The sequence below is a fragment of the Zingiber officinale genome, chromosome 4A, assembly GCF_018446385.1.
Source record: "Zingiber officinale cultivar Zhangliang chromosome 4A, Zo_v1.1, whole genome shotgun sequence".
In the NCBI taxonomy this organism is placed as follows: domain Eukaryota; kingdom Viridiplantae; phylum Streptophyta; class Magnoliopsida; order Zingiberales; family Zingiberaceae; genus Zingiber; species Zingiber officinale.
Window position 1 is genome coordinate 161,965,545 of NC_055992.1, and position 17,225 is coordinate 161,982,769.

Here is a 17,225-nt window from a genome sequence, read left to right on the forward strand (position 1 = left end):
GGTGGCGGCGGCAGCTGGTTGCCGATGGCTGCCGCAAACTCCGGCAGAGGTGTGACAACCGCCGATAGAGGTCACAGGATATTTTTATCATTTTATAATAATATGAATTACATTCCTTATAAAAAATAATGGACACTAAACAAAAAAATGTAATCACCTTTGTAATCAAAGATTACATACATTACATTACCAAACGTAGTAATGTAATCAAGATTACATTACATTACATTACAAATTTGATTACATTACAAGGTAGATTACATTACACCCAACCAAAAGTAGCCCATATGTTTCTCTCACGTTCAACTTTCTCTCCCATCTATTTTTTTTATTTTTCTCTAAGGGTAGGATAAAAAAAATTTAGGTTAATTCCGATTGAAAATATTCAACTAACAAAATATTATTTTTAAGAATGATACCCAAGTTCATACTCATTCTCATTCCATGACATTATAATACTCATTCTCATTTTGATTCATAAAAAAGAACCAAACGTCACCTAAGTTTATCATTCTTAGCCCTCAATAGTTCAATACCATCAAAAGATTCTTATGAATCTTAAAATCATTTCAAATCAAGATAATCAGAATGAAAGAACCTCCTAAATATAATGCACTCAACCCCTACAGTCTCTTAATTAACTGAGAGATTACCATGACTAATTCAGTTGATAAATATATAAGATAATAATTATAGTGGTGAGGGGAGGTTGAAATTCGATAGAGAACTGATCACTTGTCAATTTAGATTTCTATTAAACTTTTTAATGGCATAGTGAGAGGGTCGCTAATCGTAGCGGTACCATATTTTTTAAATTAATTGAGAGATATTTAATTTTAAAATTTTCACATCGTATCAAATTCTAATCAAGCCAGCCGTACACCAACCAGTCTCCGAAGGATGGTTGGTTGAATCACGTGTAAATCTAATCAGCACGACTCTATCAACGAGCGTGGGGCCGTACCCCGGCATCCGTGGGCCGTGCATAATTGCTGGTTGAGTAACGATATGGTGCACGAGTTTGTCCGCGAGCATAAGGCCACATCTTTAGGCCGCCGAGCATGATTGCGATCTCCGCAAGAAACCAAGCGTCGAATTCATTCCGCTCGCCACCGACGATGTCCTTTCGATCGATCGCCTCCCTCCCCCTCCTCCTACCCCTCCTCTTCCTGCTCCATTTCTCCTCCGCCGCCGCCGGCGATGACAATCTGACGGCCTACCAGGTCCTCGCATCGTACGACTTCCCGCCGGGCCTTCTTCCCCAGGGCGCACTCGGCTACAACCTCGACGCCACCACTGGTGCTTTCTCTGCCTACCTCAACGGATCCTGCAGCTTCTCCCTCGAGGGCTCCTACCAGCTCCACTACAAATCCACCGTCACCGGCGTCATCTCGACCGGACGCCTCTCCGACCTCCACGGCGTCAGCGTCAAGGTCCTCCTTTTCTGGGTCAACATCATCGAGGTCCGCCGCCTCACTGACTCCCTCCGCTTCTCCGTCGGCATCGCTTCTGCCGACTTCGCCATCAGCAACTTTTACATCTCCCCCCGCTGCGGCTGCGGGTTGAACTGCACCGATGGCGACGATTCGCAGGAATCTATTCGATCCCCTCTCCGTCTTCCTGGCCGTCACCAGGATGCGGTAAGCTATACTTGAGAACCGTCAGGCTAAGCGTCAATTAGGGATTTGTATCTTTCCCTAAAATTTGCGATCCTTATATTCACCTAAAGATTACACTTTAATTGTGTATCAATGTCGAATCAGAGCCCTGTGATCTCTGATTATCTAGTAAAATAGGGAATGATTTCACTTTAGCTATGTGCCAATGTTGAATCAGAGTCCAATTATCTAGTAAACTGGGGAATTATTATGTAAGCTCAGTGCTTTACTTGGCTTGAAATGCTAGTAAAACAGGCAGTGATTTCTTCTACTTGTGATCTTTATCATCACCTACCTTCCCTTACCTTAATAGACAGAAGTATCACTATTTCTCAAATTAAAATTATTAGACTCCTTTTTATTTGTATCATAATAGGATCCATCAGTATTCAGTTTCATTCATTACTCCTTGGGTTTCCTCTAAATTCACATTCACTAGTTGAACAAGGAAGGTTTTTAGTATAACTTTGTACAATCTTAGATCTCAATGCCCAACAATCTCTGATTATCTAGTGAAATAGGGAATTGTTATTATAAGCTCAGTGTTTTACTTGGCTTGACATGTTAGTAAAACAGGGAGTTGCTCCTCCTATTTTATGATCTTTATAATCAACTTTCAATAGACAGAAGCATCACTTATCCTTGAATATAAAATATTTCCTCTCTACATTTGTAATAATACTATAGGATCCATCAATATTCAGTTTCTTTCATTTTCCCTTAGATTTCCTCCAATTCACACTCAACATCATTTTACTTTTCACTAGTTAACCAATTAGCCATGGAATGTAGGTGGGTTCTCTCATTGAATTATGGTGTATGATTTGGTTCATTCATTTCTTCTTGGGTTTGCTACAATTTGCATGCATTTCATTCTATTTTTCGCTAGATGATCAATCAGCCATGGAAGGAATTTATGGCATTGAGTTAGAACGCTCTAGTGAACTAAGCAATCCATTCAGCTTCATTCATTGTTCTTTAGCTTCATTCCACATCATTCTAGTTTTCACTTGTCGACTGATTGACCGGGGAATGTAAGAGGGATTCGTGTTAAGGTGGGATATGACTAGATGTTGCCAATCCTACAGCGTTCTATCAACTGCTCCTTAGGTTTACATTCAACATTATTATACTTTTCTACACTGTTGGAGGTGCCTACCATGCAAATCTTCTGAGTTTTTGTTACTTAAGGAAGCACAATTAATATATAAATGTTTGTGTATTGCTAACGGTAACCGGTTTTCGCCGAGTAAATGTCATTCAATTTTATCGATTGATATATATTGACAGCGGCATTTACATTCATCATGTTTGAATCTTTAGTTGTCATATGGATTACACTTGCAGATCTCAAGTGCCAAGTTCATACTTGCTAACAGGATGGTCATGTTTTTGATGATATGGCCACACACTAGTACACCACATAAACCCAACTAAAGTAGGAGCAGCAAAGCTTTCTTTTGGTCAGGTAGAGTAACAAAGTTGGATCTTCCATCTTTTTCATTGATAGGATTCAACTCGAATGTCGATGGGAGCTGCTTCAAATCAGCTCGATGACCGTCGTGGCATTCTTCGTTGATGAAATCACCCTTAATAGGAGCCCGATGCTAGCTGCGATGGGTAAACGTCGCTATCCTTATGGGAATTTTGTTAGATATGATTGTTTGGGCTTGTTATCCTGACCTAAACGATGCAGTGAGGATTTATATAATAGCATTTTTCTCAACACGTAAGGACGTTTCAGTATTACCCATTTTACGTACCTAGCTTTTGTAATTTCAAAAACATATAGGCTTTGTTTACTTAGAGGCATCTCGGTCGGCGCTGGAAGTTTACCGAAGCGCGGAGTCCAACCGGTTCGAGGTGCAGAAAAAGGCTTACTTAGCTCGGACACGTTTAATGACCAGCTCATTGATCGGGCACTCTGTCTTTTCAACCTTGACATCGACGGGACGCTCGACCAACTGAAGGGCGACGGTTATATCCCGACCAACCTGACAAGTAAGGTTATCAGTCAAGACAAGATGACTGAGTCGCTGTCCGACGACGTACTCAACTATCTCGAGTGAGCCAACTCTCCAATATCTTGTCTTCTTTTTGTACTGCCCCTTCTGGCCTTGTAGTTTTAACAAGTGTTAATGAATGGTCGCCCATTCGACGAACTTTTTATTTGATGACACTCCTTCGTGCTATGTCATTCGACGCTTCCTCATTTTATTTTCCGTTGTTTGTCCTTGCGTTGTCGATCAGGATCGAGTAGGACTACGAACCGCTTACCATTTTGCATAGCGAGAAACTTCGAAGTGTGGCTCCATGGCCCACCGGTCGGCATCATATTACTCGCTTGGATAAGCTATTTTTCGTTGGTCTCGGGTTTATAACTATCGCTCGACTGTTCAAGAGACAAACTTGGACTTAAAAGTCGTTGCTCGACGTTGACACGCGTAGAAGGGGATTTAAGGTCACCACTCGACCGTTGACGAAGACCAGGATTTGACATCGTCGCTCGACGGTTGACGAAGACCAGGGTTTAAGGTCGTCGCTCGACTGATGATGTAGACCACGGTTTAAGGTCGTCGCTCGACTGTCGGTGAAGACTAGGATTTAAGGTCACTGCTTGATCGCTAATGAAGACCCCGGTTAATGTCGTCGCTCGACGGTCGGTGAAGATTAGGGTTTAACGTCGTCGCTCGACGGTTGATTTGCGTAGATGAGGGTTTAAGGTCGCAACTCGACCATCGATGAAGACTGGGGTTTAAAGTCGCCGCTCGACCATTGATAACGACAGGGGTTTATAGTCGTCGTTCAACTTTTAACTTGGTCGCTCGGTACAAGAATCTGGAACACTTGGGATTTTTATTCATATTCTTCCTGCATCCAAAAGACATACATGCACTTATACAGGTACATCTATATTTACTCACGCACCTCCTCGCTGCAGTCAATGGCGTGGATCTCGAGTCGTCGGGTGTGCAACTTCCTTGCTCGGTTAATCATCGTCGGTCAGCTTACCGGCGATCATGGTATTTCTCCCCGAGCAGCGTTGCTCATGTTCTCCTCACAATCCAAAGGTCTGCCCCGTTCTGCAGAGACTTTGATAGGACCCTGGTTGTCTCTCCTTTGAGATTGATGATGGCATGGCTCGGTCGTCGTTCTTTCTTCCTCCCTTCGCTCGGTTGATTGGCGCCTGTGTCACCAATTAGGAGAAGGTGATCGACGACAATGTTCTCTCTGAGCTGACCAACTTTCTACTGGAGTCAGATCGTAGCAATTCCCGGTGTTGTGTGTTAGTAACTGGTGGAAAGAGCAAAATATTGATGTCCATGCCCTGCCTTTTGCAGCCTTTGGGTGATCGATTGCCACATGCTGCATGGCATGCATTCTGGGCTCGTGGTTTGGCTGTGCTTCGCCCAATCGAGGCCCCTTTGGTGGCTGAAGGTTGCTCGGCAGTCGCCGCTCAGGCACTGCTGCAGCTTCAATCGTCACCTCCTTTTCTTCTGGTCGTTTGGACTTCCTCCAGGTTTATGTATTCTGTCGCCTTCCTTTGCAAGTGGTCGAAGTGCCTCTGCGGCTTCTGAATGAGCGATCGGAAGAACTCCCCTTCGGTGAACCCCTAGGTGAAGGCGTTCACTAATATGTCTAAGGAGACTGCTGTGATGCCCATGACCACTTGATTGAAGCGCTGAATGTAGGCCCTCAATGTTTCCCTAGGCCCTTGGTTTAGTGAGAACAAGTTCACGCTCGTCTTTTGGTGGCGACGACTGCTTGCGAAATGATGTAGAAACGCCACTCGGAAGTCCTTAAAGCTGTGGATTGATTCGTCCGACAACCTCTTGAACTAGCGTTGTGCCGACCTGAAGAGAGTGGTGAGAAAGACCCGACATTTCACTTCATCGGTGTACAAATGAAGTGTGGCTGCGTTGTCGAATTTGGCCAGGTGGTCGTCCGGGTCAGTAGTTCCATTATACTCTTCGATCGCCAGTAGAGTATAATGTCGGGGCAAAGGGTCGTCTAAAATCCCCTCCGAAAATTGTTGATTGATTCGCTTAGGCGAATCATCCTCCCTGGGCGCCTTCCCCTTCCTTGTGTCTCGAACGAGCGCATTATCGGAAGATGACCTCGAGTCCTTGTTCACTCGGCCACGTTCCTTCGATGGAGTTCTGAACAACGATCGGTGGAAGGGGATAGGCGCATTGGGCGCTTCCCCAAACGTGTCGGTCGGCTTCTTGTTCAGTCTCCGAGTGGAGACTTGCTCAGCTTGGTGACCCACTGTTGAGTCTGCAGGCTCTTGCGCTTGGCGCTCAGTCAGCGCATGTTGTTGTTGTTACTCCACTATCTTCGCCACTTGGGCTTGTATCAACATGTCAAGCTCCTCTTGTGTTAGTATCACCATTGTGAATCGTCCAACGTCTTCCATCTTCTTATTCAGATGCAGATTACGTTTCCACAGACGACGCCAAAATGATCTTATCCGAAAGCGGGAAGCTGAAAAGCTGGGGAGGTGGTGGCTTCGCTTACCAGCTGTGGACCTTGCTCCACTTCTGCAACACAAATAACGTCAGTGTCGAGCCAGGGAAGGGGCCCCCGGCGTTGGCCCTCCGACGCTTAAATCAGTCGTCAAAAAAATGTGAAGAAGCAGAGCAACAGTAGCACTATGCGTAAACAGTAGATAACATATACCTCCGCCGGTGATGGACCCCTCTTTATATAGAGCCTCGGTGGGCAGCGTGCGTGCTTCTCGAGGTATGAGCACGCTCTCCCATGTGTCCTATGAAAGGGTCTTGTCTGGAAAGTACCTCTGACACCATACCTTAATAGGACATGCGTATCCCTGACGCGATAGTAGAAGCTTCTGTCATACGATCCGTCTATCGACCATGCTGTTAGTTAGAGTTCTAGAGCCAATCATTTGATGATTGTTGTATGGACTCATTGTATCATATTCTTATATATATATAAAGGCATTTGTTGAATGTAGACCTTCATTGCTTCCCTAGACCCTTGCTTTAGTGAGAACAAGTTCACGCTCTTTTGGTGGCGACTACTGCTCGCGAAATGGTGTAGAAAAGCTGCTCAGAAGTCCTTGAAGCTGTGGATTGATTCGCATGACAACCTCTTGAACCAACATTGTGTCGACCTGGAGAGAGTGGTGAGAAAGACCCGACATTTCACTCCATTGGTGTACTGATGAAGTGTGGCTGCATTGTTAAATTTGGCCAAGTGGTCGTTCGGGTCAGTAGTTCCATTATACTCTCCGATCGCTAGTGGAGTATAATGCCGGGGCAGAGGGTCGTTCAAAATCCACTCTGAAAATTGTTGATTGATTCGCTCGGATGAATCGTCCTCCCTGGGTGTCTTCCCCTTCCTTGTGTCTCGAATGGGCACATCATCGGAAGATGACCTCAAGTCCTTGTTTGCTCGGCCACGTTCCCCGATGGAGTTCTGAACAACGATCGGTGGAAGGGGATAGGTGCATTGGGCGCTTCCCCATACGTGTCGGTCGGCTTCTTGTTCAGTCCCCGAGTGGAGACTTGCTCCACTTGGTCTCCTTGCTCAGCTTGGCGATCCGCTACTGAGGCTGCAGGCTCTTACGCTTGGCGCTCGGCCAGCGCCTGTTGTTGCTGTTGCTCCACTATCTTCACCGCTTGGGCTTGTAACAATATGTCAAGCTCCTCTTGTGTTAGAATCACCGTTGTGAATCGTCCAGCGTCTTCCATCTTTTCATTCGGATGTAAGTTGTGTTCCCACAGACGACGCCAAAATGATCCTGTCCGAATGCGGGAAGCTGGAAAGTTGGGGAGGTGGTGGCTTCTCTTATCGGCTGTGGATCTCGCTCCGCTCTGTAACACAAATAACGTCAGTGTTAAGTCAGGGAAGGGGTCCCTAACGTTAGCTCTCCGATGCTCAAGTCAGTCACCGAAAAATATGGAGAAGCAGAGCAACAACAGCACTATGCGCAAACAGTAGATAATGTGTACCTCTGCCGATGATGGACCCCCTTTATATAGAGCCCTGGTGGGCAGCGTGCGCACTTCTCGAGGTATGGGCACACTCTCCCATGTGTCTCATGAAAGACCTTGTCAGGAAAGTACATCTGACACCATACCTTAACAGGGCATGCATATCCTTGACGTGATAGTAGAAGATGTCGTACAATCCTTTTGTTGACCATGCCTTGTGTCAGCGGCACTATCTCCCAAAAGGATGTCGAGAGATACTACAGTGGTCTCGTTGCTTAGCCAAGCGAGGTAGCCTCTCGGCCGAGACTCCGCTCTGCCCATGGCCAGGTTTCGCTGTTGGGCCAAGCGCGGTAGCCACTCGGTCGGGACCACTGCGCTCTATCGACATCCGTGGTTCTTTTATTCGGTGACTGTGTTGTAACATATCCTCCCCCCGTTCAGACCAGCTATGTGATCTCCCTCGGCGTCCTGTTGCTTCGTATTAAGCGTCAGTTAGTTGTCTTGTGTATCATCTTGAGCCGGAATGGAGGTCTGCTTGGACCCATCTCCCGCCGGTCGTGGCCTGACCTCCCGACCGCCCATTGAAATTGTCCTCCGTTCGACTCTTTGATATCCAGACATTGATCATCTTGACTTTGACTTCCGCCTTGACAGTTGACCGAGTGCCAGGTCGCCTCCCTCCATCGCCGCATCAGTTGATAACCTTAATTATTTATCTAAGATTATATTATTTAATCATGTTTAATTTAAGTAACAAGTGATTCACATGTAATAGGGTATGCATGTTCGTCACGTTAACAAACGAGGGACATAATTTGGATTATGACTACTGTAAAAGTATAAGGTTTTTATGCCATTCTGGAGTTAAAAAAAAATTCTCAATGTTTTTAAAATTAATAAAGTTAAATATGTGAAATGGGTAATACTTAAATATCTTATCCGGTTCAGTATAATAATACTATTGATATAACAACTATTTTTTGCCCCATGGATGGGAGGATTGGAGAAGAAAGATGTGGATTTGTAGAATCAAAGAGACCAATTAGATGATCACCTATAGACAACACTACTACACCACAATGCCTCGAGCAAAAGCTTGGTGATGACAAGGATGCTCGTCAAAATTACTATAGTATTGTAATTGTCTGGCATCTTTTTGAACATTGGATACCTTTTTAATGATATAAAAATATTTGGTGCAGGAAATAATTAGATCTGTGGCGTGCAATTTAATAGTGTGATCGCCCCCGATCTGGATCTGGATCGAATTATTGATCAATTAAATAAATCGCCCGAGCCTTGAGATTGAGAATTTGAGATGGGCATTCCACTGCTGCCATTGTCCCCTTCTTCTGCTCATATCTTTCTCAACATTTGATGCTGAAGTTATCGTATTTTTTAAGCAATCAATATCTAGAATATCTAGAATGCTGCAGGGTTGTCCCAACATTTAAATTACCGTGTCAGGAGTTATCGATTTTTTTAAAATTTATTTGATGGGCCAAATCTGATATCTCAAGGTTATTCTTTGATCTGTATATCTATAATTTTTTTAAAAAAAAACATATCCAAACATATCTCGTAAAATAATAAAGTTGTCCTCTGTTTGTCACATATATTAAATATTGATCCGATCTCGAAATAGTGAAGATGACTGATTGAAAATATGGTTCCGCAATTAATCGCGTGAAAATTATGCTTTGTTATGCTATATAAAACTAAGAAGTTCTCGAGCGGTGTGATAGTTAAGACATGGGATGTTACTATATAAGATCTTGGGGTCGAAACTCATCGTGACCGAATATAACCTTCCCCTTGTCTTGGCCATTTGCACTAATAGTTAGTAGTCACCCGTGATTTACATCCTCCGTGTTGGCCTAGAGACCGGTTGGCGGGGGCGCTGGAGGCGAGCGAATCGTCTTTTGCCACATAAAACTAAGAACTTCAGTATTGAATTAGGAAAAGGATCCTCAATGTTAATCTTTCGATGCTCAAATCAGTTATTGAAATAGTAGTAAGACAATAAACAAAGTTTAGGATTTAAGTTTTAGGATTTAAAATTTATCTCCGCGGGTACATGGATCCTTCTTTATATAGTACTCCAGTAACAGATGTACATATTTCCCAAGGTACGTGCACTTTTTCTTAACTATCCTACGAAAAGATATGCCAAAAAAATATCACTGACATCATTCTTTAACAGGGTGTGCAAATCCCTGATATAACAGTGGAAGATTTCGTCATTCAATTTACCTGTTGGCCATATCCTACAATCAGCGGCACAAACTCTAAAAAAGATGTAATAAGCTAAGTAAGAAATCCCACTGTTTGGCCAAGTGGGAGGAGGGCCTTTCGGCCGGGATTCCCCATCTGGTTGATCTCAGCTGTTCCTTTCTATGATCGCTCGGCTCAGTAGGTCATTCCTCGCCCGATCGGACAGGCGGTCTGGTCGGATTATCCTTCATTTGATTAATTGTGAACATCTGATGCCCTCTCCATAGTCGTCTCGATTGGACGAGCGATCTGCTCAGATGAACCTCTAGGCTGATCAGACCCTTCAGACCCGCTCGACAAACACTAATGATTAGACGATTTCTTACCTTTGTCATCTTAACTTTGATCTCTACATCGATTATTATTCTCGCCTTTTAACTCATACTTGATGGATTTTTTTCCCACCGTGTCAAATATAATATTAAATAGATTTATTTCAATAATATTCACATTGTAATCATTATAAATTTGTAGTTATTAAATATAGTGTTAAATAGATGATTGAAGTTTTTTTTATATTTTTTATTAAAATTTAGTTTGCGCTGAAATAGTACTTTAAAAATGAAAAACGTAGGATGGTTGTCATTTTAAATATTTTTTACAACAAAAATAAGATATTGTCACACTCTAACCTTATCACTATCATTAACTATTTAACCCCCTCTTATTTATTTATTACCAGAAATGATTTCAATTCCTTGATTATGGTTTTTAATTGACTGATTACTTCATCGATGTTTTTTATTTAAATAAAAAATATTTTTTAAGAAAAATAGATGTTCTTTTTTATAACACAAAATTATTATTCGTGTAATAGAATTTGCAAATATTTTCCAAGTTTTGGAAGCATCCGATCTCCACCGAACTCAGTTCAGATCCTCTGTCTCCATTTCTCTCTGTCCCCATATCTCAGTACCGATCAGACGATTTAGATTATATCTCAAGTCATCATGACATCTTTATGATATGTGTAATATCTTTGTGATGTACAAGATATTCTTGAAATATAATCTGAACCGTCTGATCGACACTGAAACATGAGGATAAACAAAAATGAAGACAGAGGATATGAACTCCATCGAACTACACCTGTAAAGCGTCAACTTGTCTGTTGAAAATTATTATTTTTTAGTAAAAGAATAAAAGTATCTTTTATTTTTTATTATTAAAAAATATTTTATTGAAAAATAATTTTCCTCCTAAAATTTTCATTATTTACAGCAGTTTTTATCCTAAATTATTTGTGTTTAAAACTACCTGATGAGATAATTTTTTTTTTAAAAAAAAAATCTTTATTTTATTATGATTATCAAAAGGGCATTTTATTTAAAAAATATATAATCTTTTGATGCCCTGTCAGAAATATTATTACCGAGGATATTATATTTTACTTCATGGTTATATTTGTTATAAAAGAGCTATAAATAGAAAGAATCGCATTGCGTTTCATCGAACCACGAATATCTCCTCAGTCCTCTCGAGGGGCGACCTCTCTTTCCAATTTCCTGCGTTCTCACTCTCGTTCCGGCGTCGGCATGGGCGCGCTCGGCTCCGGCTGCTTGGACGACCTCGAAGGCGGAGCCAAATGGGAGGAGGAGGCGACGGATCTGCTGGCGTCGGAGGCCGAGCGCGCGCTCTCGATCGAGGAGGCCGTCAAGGCGCTGCTGCAGGGCCTCGGAGAGGATCACGAGCGAGAAGGCCTCCGGAGGACGCCGCATCGCGTGGCCGAGGCCTTCCGCGGAGGAACCAGAGGTTTGCGATCGTTTTATTGTAAATCTGCTGCTACTCCGTTGGTCCCCCCTTTTTTTTTTCGTCCTTCCGCATTTCTCAAGATCTGTCGGTCATCTTCCGTTTCTTTAGTTTAGAAAACATAACCACTCGCTTTAGATATCTTCCATCGCTTTCCCAATATCCTTTATTTGGTGAGTAGATTGCTGTGTAGTTGTTGGCAACCAAAATGCTTTCTTTACAAGGATAAGTAGTTAGTAGTATGCTATGTTGACATCATAGAGACAAAGCTTAGTAGTTGTTCTATTCCGCTTTAGATAAGGAATGTTCTGCTTCTCTCTGCTTGGTAAAGAAATCTTCAGAACTTGTGTTGTTTGGATTAACTATCCGAATCAAAAACTTCAATTCATACCCGCGAATAAAATCCATTTTATCAGCATTCTTATCCTACAATTTGCCCTGTTACTTGTGTTACAAATTACTGAATTACCAATGCACAAAAAGATCTGTAAGGAACTGGTGGCTTGTATTGGTGTATGGCATAGTTCAATCAATTTCTTCATTTGAGCCAATCTTTTCTGTAATAGGGTACAAACAAAAGGCGAAAGACATTGTGCAGGGTGCCTTGTTTCCAGAAGCTGGATTGAATCCGGGAGTCGGCCATGCAGGAGGGGTTGGTGGGCTAGTGGTTGTTCGCGACATCAACCTGTTTTCCTACTGTGAGTCTTGCTTGCTTCCATTTAGCATCAAGTGCCATGTTGGCTATGTGCCATCCGGAGGGCGTGTCGTCGGCCTGAGTAAGCTGTCGCGAGTTGCAGATGTATTTGCAAGGAGGTTTCAGGATCCTAAAAGACTAGCAAGTGAAGTTTGTGCAGCATTGCAATACAGCATTAACCCGGCCGGTGTTGCTGTCTCTCTTCAATGTTGGCACATGAAATTTAGCCATTTGTGTGACAGCAATTTTACTCATTCGACCATATCAGATATGCAAAGTTGGGGAACAGTTTTAGCTTCTTCCAGGTCTGGAGTTTTTAAGGAAGGGAAGAACTCTTTGTGGGATGATTTCACTTCTCTTCTGAAAGTAAGTGGTGCAATCATCGAAGGAGGAGATACAAACCATTCTCATGTTTCTTCCTGGTGCCCCTCAAGGTCTCTTGAAGTACCCATGTCCAATGGAGACTGTGCGAGAAACTTCAAAAATGAAAAGACTTCTTCCACTACAGCAGTTTCACAGGCTTCTATGGTGGCTGCGGTTGCTTCAATTCTACACTCCCTTGGTGAAGATACTTCGAGGAAAGAACTCTTGGGCACTCCGTACCGTTATGTCCAATGGCTTCTGAATTTTAAGAGCTATAACTGGGGCTTAGATTTGAACAGCCTTGATATCTGTAAAGTGAGCTCTTGTGTTCTGAAAGATGGAAATGTTGACAGCAAGAATGAGATGAAGACAGAGCTAAGCATTCCTTTCTTCTCGCTGTGTGAGCACCATCTCTTACCATTTCATGGTGTTGTACACATAGGATACTTGACCAAACAAGAAGGTATTTATATCGAAAGGTCAGCTTTGCAGCAAATGGTTCATTTCTTTGCTTGCAAACTCCAAGTTCAAGAGAGATTAACCAGACAAATAGCAGAAGCAGTTTATTCTAACCTCAATGATGGTGTAATGGTTGTTGTCGAAGCCCACCATAACTGCATGATATCAAGGGGGATTGAGAAAGTAGGGAGCAACACGGCTACTATAGCAGCTTTGGGCCAGTTTTCTAGTGATCCAAACACCAAGGCTTTCTTTTTGCAGGCAATTGCCAGTAATGCTACTTCTGGGGTTTGATCTGGATGGGTCGAGCTATATTTACAATGCAACTAACCTGTTCATGCCGAAGGTAAAGCATTGCACTAATATTTCCTTGTTGCTGATTCCGAAAGCCAGCAAGTCTCATTGTTTGCAAGAAGTTTACACAACAAATAAGAAAGCCATGCCCGAAAATTTTAGGATTTGCATCATCCTGCGAAAAACTTGAAGGAACATAAATAAATTTGATTCTCCTCTAGTAACGTTGCATCTATGCAACATCTTTGTTTGTAGAAGGGAGTACCATCACGGACATCCAACGATTTTGTTGGTTAGTACTAGTTTATGTTGTTGTTGACGATTATGGCCTTAGTCTTTCACTGTCATGGTATCTTCACGGTTTATCAAACCGATCCTTTGTAACGTTCTTGTACCCTTTTTCTGTATCGAGAGAGATAATTGCTAATTGCTGTTGATGGGTTCCTGTGTCATTTCCAACAAAATTATGATTCTGTTACTACTTATTTTATGCTTTTGAGTGTCTTCTCCGATTTCATCATACAATTGCTTTAAAAATGTTTTGAGAAGGCTGCAACATGAAAAGATTGCATGTGTCCAATGCATAAACATGTTACATTAAATTCACCGATATTCAGAATCTTCGTGCAGGTTCAGCAATTCGTCTTTGCACAAGGTCATACGAGGTTACCAAAAATCTCCACAAGAACACTTTCCGCATTCGAAATGGTGAAACCTATTTGCATCTCGCACAACTATCGACCTCCCAGTTATGGCACTGATCAACTTTAGAACGGTATGACAGTCTGTGCAAACGCGAAGGTTCTTCACGATCCGGATTGTGGTTCCTGGGATCGACTTGAGAAGCCCAAAGGCAACAGCCAATCTCTCACTATGCAAGAACAGTTGTTGCTCTTTCTCGCACTCTTCCAAGTCGTGCATAACCGACCTTGCGTCCGGCACATATCCTCTCCTTCTCATCTCGATGGCCAGTTCATCGAGCAATTGAACGATCTCGACTCTCATATCATGCGGAATTTCTCCGGCCGTAAACAGACAGCTCTCTTTGCCCAAGTCAATCCAACTGTAACCTGGCTGTTTCTTGATCTCCATATCATCCATCAACTTCCTCACTCTGACCACAGACTCCCATACTCCGGCAACAGCAAATGCATTGGACAGCAAGATGTAGGTCGAAGGGTCCTTCGGATCCATACTCAGCAACCGATCGGCCACCCTTATGCTCCTCGGTGTATCGCCATGCTTCATACAAGCACTCAGCAGGGCTGCCCAGATAGCTTCGTCAGGCACATACGGCATCGACTCAATGACATGTTCTGCTTCAGCTAGATGCCCCGACCGACTGAGAAGATCCAACAAGCACGTATAGTGTTGCAACGAAGGCCTAATGCCGTGCTCCTCAACCATCAAATCGAACAATTCCCGCCCCTTTTGAACAAGCCCGGCGTGGCTGCAAGCATAGATCAATCCAACAAAAGTCACACCATTGGGCTGCACTCCTGCAAGAATCATATGATCATACAATTGCAATGCGTCCTCAGCTCGGCCGTGCTGTGCCTCCCCCACAACCATGGTCGTCCAAGAAACGACATCTCGCACGGCGAGGCTTAGGAAGACAGATCTCGCGGAGTCGATATCGCTGCACTTTGCATACATGTCCACAAGAGCATTCCCGACTATGAAGCTTGATTCATACCCAAGTGCCCACATGAGCCCATGGAGCTGCCTGCCCAATTGTAGCGTCGCTAAATCGGCGGCAGCGCCAATGACGGCTGAGAGAACAAAGGCATTGTCGATCTCCACTTCTTGCCTCCGCATTTCTACAAACTTCTTGGCCGCATGGAAGCTTTCCCCGCTCTGAAGGAAGCCAGAGATCAAAGCTGTCCAGGCGAAGATGTTTCTGTGCGGCATTTGGTCGAACAGCTCCAGAGCTCGGGCCTTTCGGCCATTGGAAGCGTATCCGGAAACCATAGCAGTCCAGCAGACGAGATTCTTCTCGGGAATTGTGTCGAACACCTTCCGAGCGTCAACGACGGCGCCGCACTTGGAGTACATGTCTACGAGAGAAGACTTGACGACGTTGTCGTCGTGGAACAGAGACGAGAGGAAGTGGGCGTGGACTTGCTTGCCGAGACGAAGGGAGCCGGCACGGGAGCAGGCCTTCGCGAGGGTGGCGAAGATGAATCCGTCGGGAGGAACGGCGTCCGCGGAAACCATGCGGCGGAAGTGGAGAAGCGCATCGGAAGGGCGATCAGAGTTGGAGAGGGCGGAGAGGAAGGAGGAATAGAAGACGGCGTCCCTGTGGGGGGATTCGTCGAACAGCCGGTGGGCGTCCGACAGGAGGCCGGATTTGGCGTAGGCATCGAGGAGAGCGGTTGGGTACGGGGGCCAGCGGCTCACGCCGGACTTGATGAGGTGAGCGTGGAGATGGCGGCAGGCGGCGGGATCACGGCGGCGGACGGAGGATCGGAGGAGCGAGATGGCGGCGGGCCGAGATGACGTGAGGAGAGGTGGCATTCATTACTCGAATGAACCGGTCGGGCTGCCGCTGGTCGCAGTGCGAGGAGGAAGAAAATTCATTTGGCCCCTGAAGTTTATCACAAATTTTTCTTCTCCCTTCATACACTTTTTAGAAGGGCAAATATAAAAAAGTACCATTCGTATTAAATTATTTTAAAACTATTATAATAACTATGTATTGTCTTTTTATCAACCTAAAAAAATTGATTAAAAAAAATTACTACTATGTGAAAGTCACGGTTCAACTCACTGAAATTATCTTTTGCAATGCAAATAAAGCATCTCTAATGTAAATTTTTTAAGAAGTTATTGTAAAATGAAAATAAATAAATAAAAGTACTCGAATCATTATGGAAGTAAGGTTTGAGGTTTTTATTCTAAGATGAGTGGTGAAATTTATGTGTAATCTAAAAAGGGTTATAAGAGATTTTTTTTATAGGAAAGAATAGTAATTTTTTATATTTTTAATATGACATTGATATAACATATTAGAAAAAAAGAGTTTATTTAGAATTTTAATAATCAAAGATGTCTTACGATTGTATGGAATAAATTCAATATGATTGGATCCAATTCCAGATCAATTAGAGCTTCATGTACTATACCCTATTATATTATAATAGAGTATTTGATATCTCATTGGTGGTAAAAGATAAATACGTTTGTCCCCAGCGCCCTCATCAATTCATCCCTGGATCAACATAGAAGGGATAAATCATGGACGACTATTAACCTTTGGAATAGTGATTGATAATCTATAAATGATAACTGATATTATAGAATATGATAGTGTATTATTTTGTTTTTTCTTAATAAAAAATGTCCTTAAATAATAAAAAATAATGATATTTTTTGTCATTTTAAAAATATTAATCCATTCTATTATTTTTTAAAATAAATCTCTTTTACAATGCTACTTAATGAGGGGCGGGTGGGAGGAGTGTTAATAATGCTATAAAATTAAATGAATCTTCCTCGGATGTTATAACTTAATTAAATATTTGCATAAAAATTAAGAAAGTAAAATTAATTAAAAGAGACATGAAAGGTTTTATTTGATTACAATCGGAGAGATTGTTAATCCAAAGAAGTTGAAAAACGAACTAAATTCTCCTTCAGGTGGAGAAACCTATTTACATCAATTAAAGGATTCAACAAACAAACTACTAGACAGAAAAAGTCATTTACGAGTGTTCTGTTTTAGCTTCTGAAACTAAGATTATATTTATAGTCCTGGTCGGGACTCCTGAAAAG

At 42.9% G+C, this 17,225-nt stretch overlaps 3 protein-coding genes across 3 annotated transcripts; 2 read left to right on the plus strand and 1 right to left on the minus strand.

Annotated features, from left to right (window-relative positions):
• The first annotated feature begins 1,024 nt into the window (after positions 1-1,024).
• On the plus strand, positions 1,025-1,929 carry LOC121972080. Its single transcript, XM_042523691.1, has one exon. The coding sequence runs from the start codon at positions 1,062-1,064 to the stop codon at positions 1,653-1,655; it is 594 nt and encodes a 197-aa protein (XP_042379625.1). The 5' UTR covers positions 1,025-1,061; the 3' UTR covers positions 1,656-1,929.
• A 9,402-nt stretch (positions 1,930-11,331) lies between these two features.
• On the plus strand, positions 11,332-13,888 carry LOC121972083 (GTP cyclohydrolase 1-like). The gene is made up of 2 exons (XM_042523693.1): positions 11,332-11,644; positions 12,208-13,888. The coding sequence occupies exons 1-2, from the start codon at positions 11,428-11,430 to the stop codon at positions 13,449-13,451; spliced, it is 1,461 nt and encodes a 486-aa protein (XP_042379627.1). The 5' UTR covers positions 11,332-11,427; the 3' UTR covers positions 13,452-13,888.
• On the minus strand, positions 13,769-16,084 carry LOC121972081 (pentatricopeptide repeat-containing protein At4g14050, mitochondrial-like). The gene has a single exon (XM_042523692.1). The coding sequence runs from the start codon at positions 15,966-15,968 to the stop codon at positions 14,118-14,120; it is 1,851 nt and encodes a 616-aa protein (XP_042379626.1). The 5' UTR covers positions 15,969-16,084; the 3' UTR covers positions 13,769-14,117.
• Positions 16,085-17,225: the final 1,141 nt, after the last annotated feature.

Bases quoted from the DNA above. Each gene is read 5' to 3' on its own strand.
- LOC121972080 (XM_042523691.1), top strand. From the start codon at position 1,062: ATGATTGCGATCTCCGCAAGAAACCAAGCGTCGAATTCATTCCGCTCG.
- LOC121972083 (XM_042523693.1), top strand. From the start codon at position 11,428: ATGGGCGCGCTCGGCTCCGGCTGCTTGGACGACCTCGAAGGCGGAGCC. The intron at 11,645-12,207 runs GTTTGCGATCGT...TTTCTGTAATAG, and splicing joins CTTCCGCGGAGGAACCAGAG to GGTACAAACAAAAGGCGAAA.
- LOC121972081 (XM_042523692.1), bottom strand. From the start codon at position 15,968: ATGCCACCTCTCCTCACGTCATCTCGGCCCGCCGCCATCTCGCTCCTC.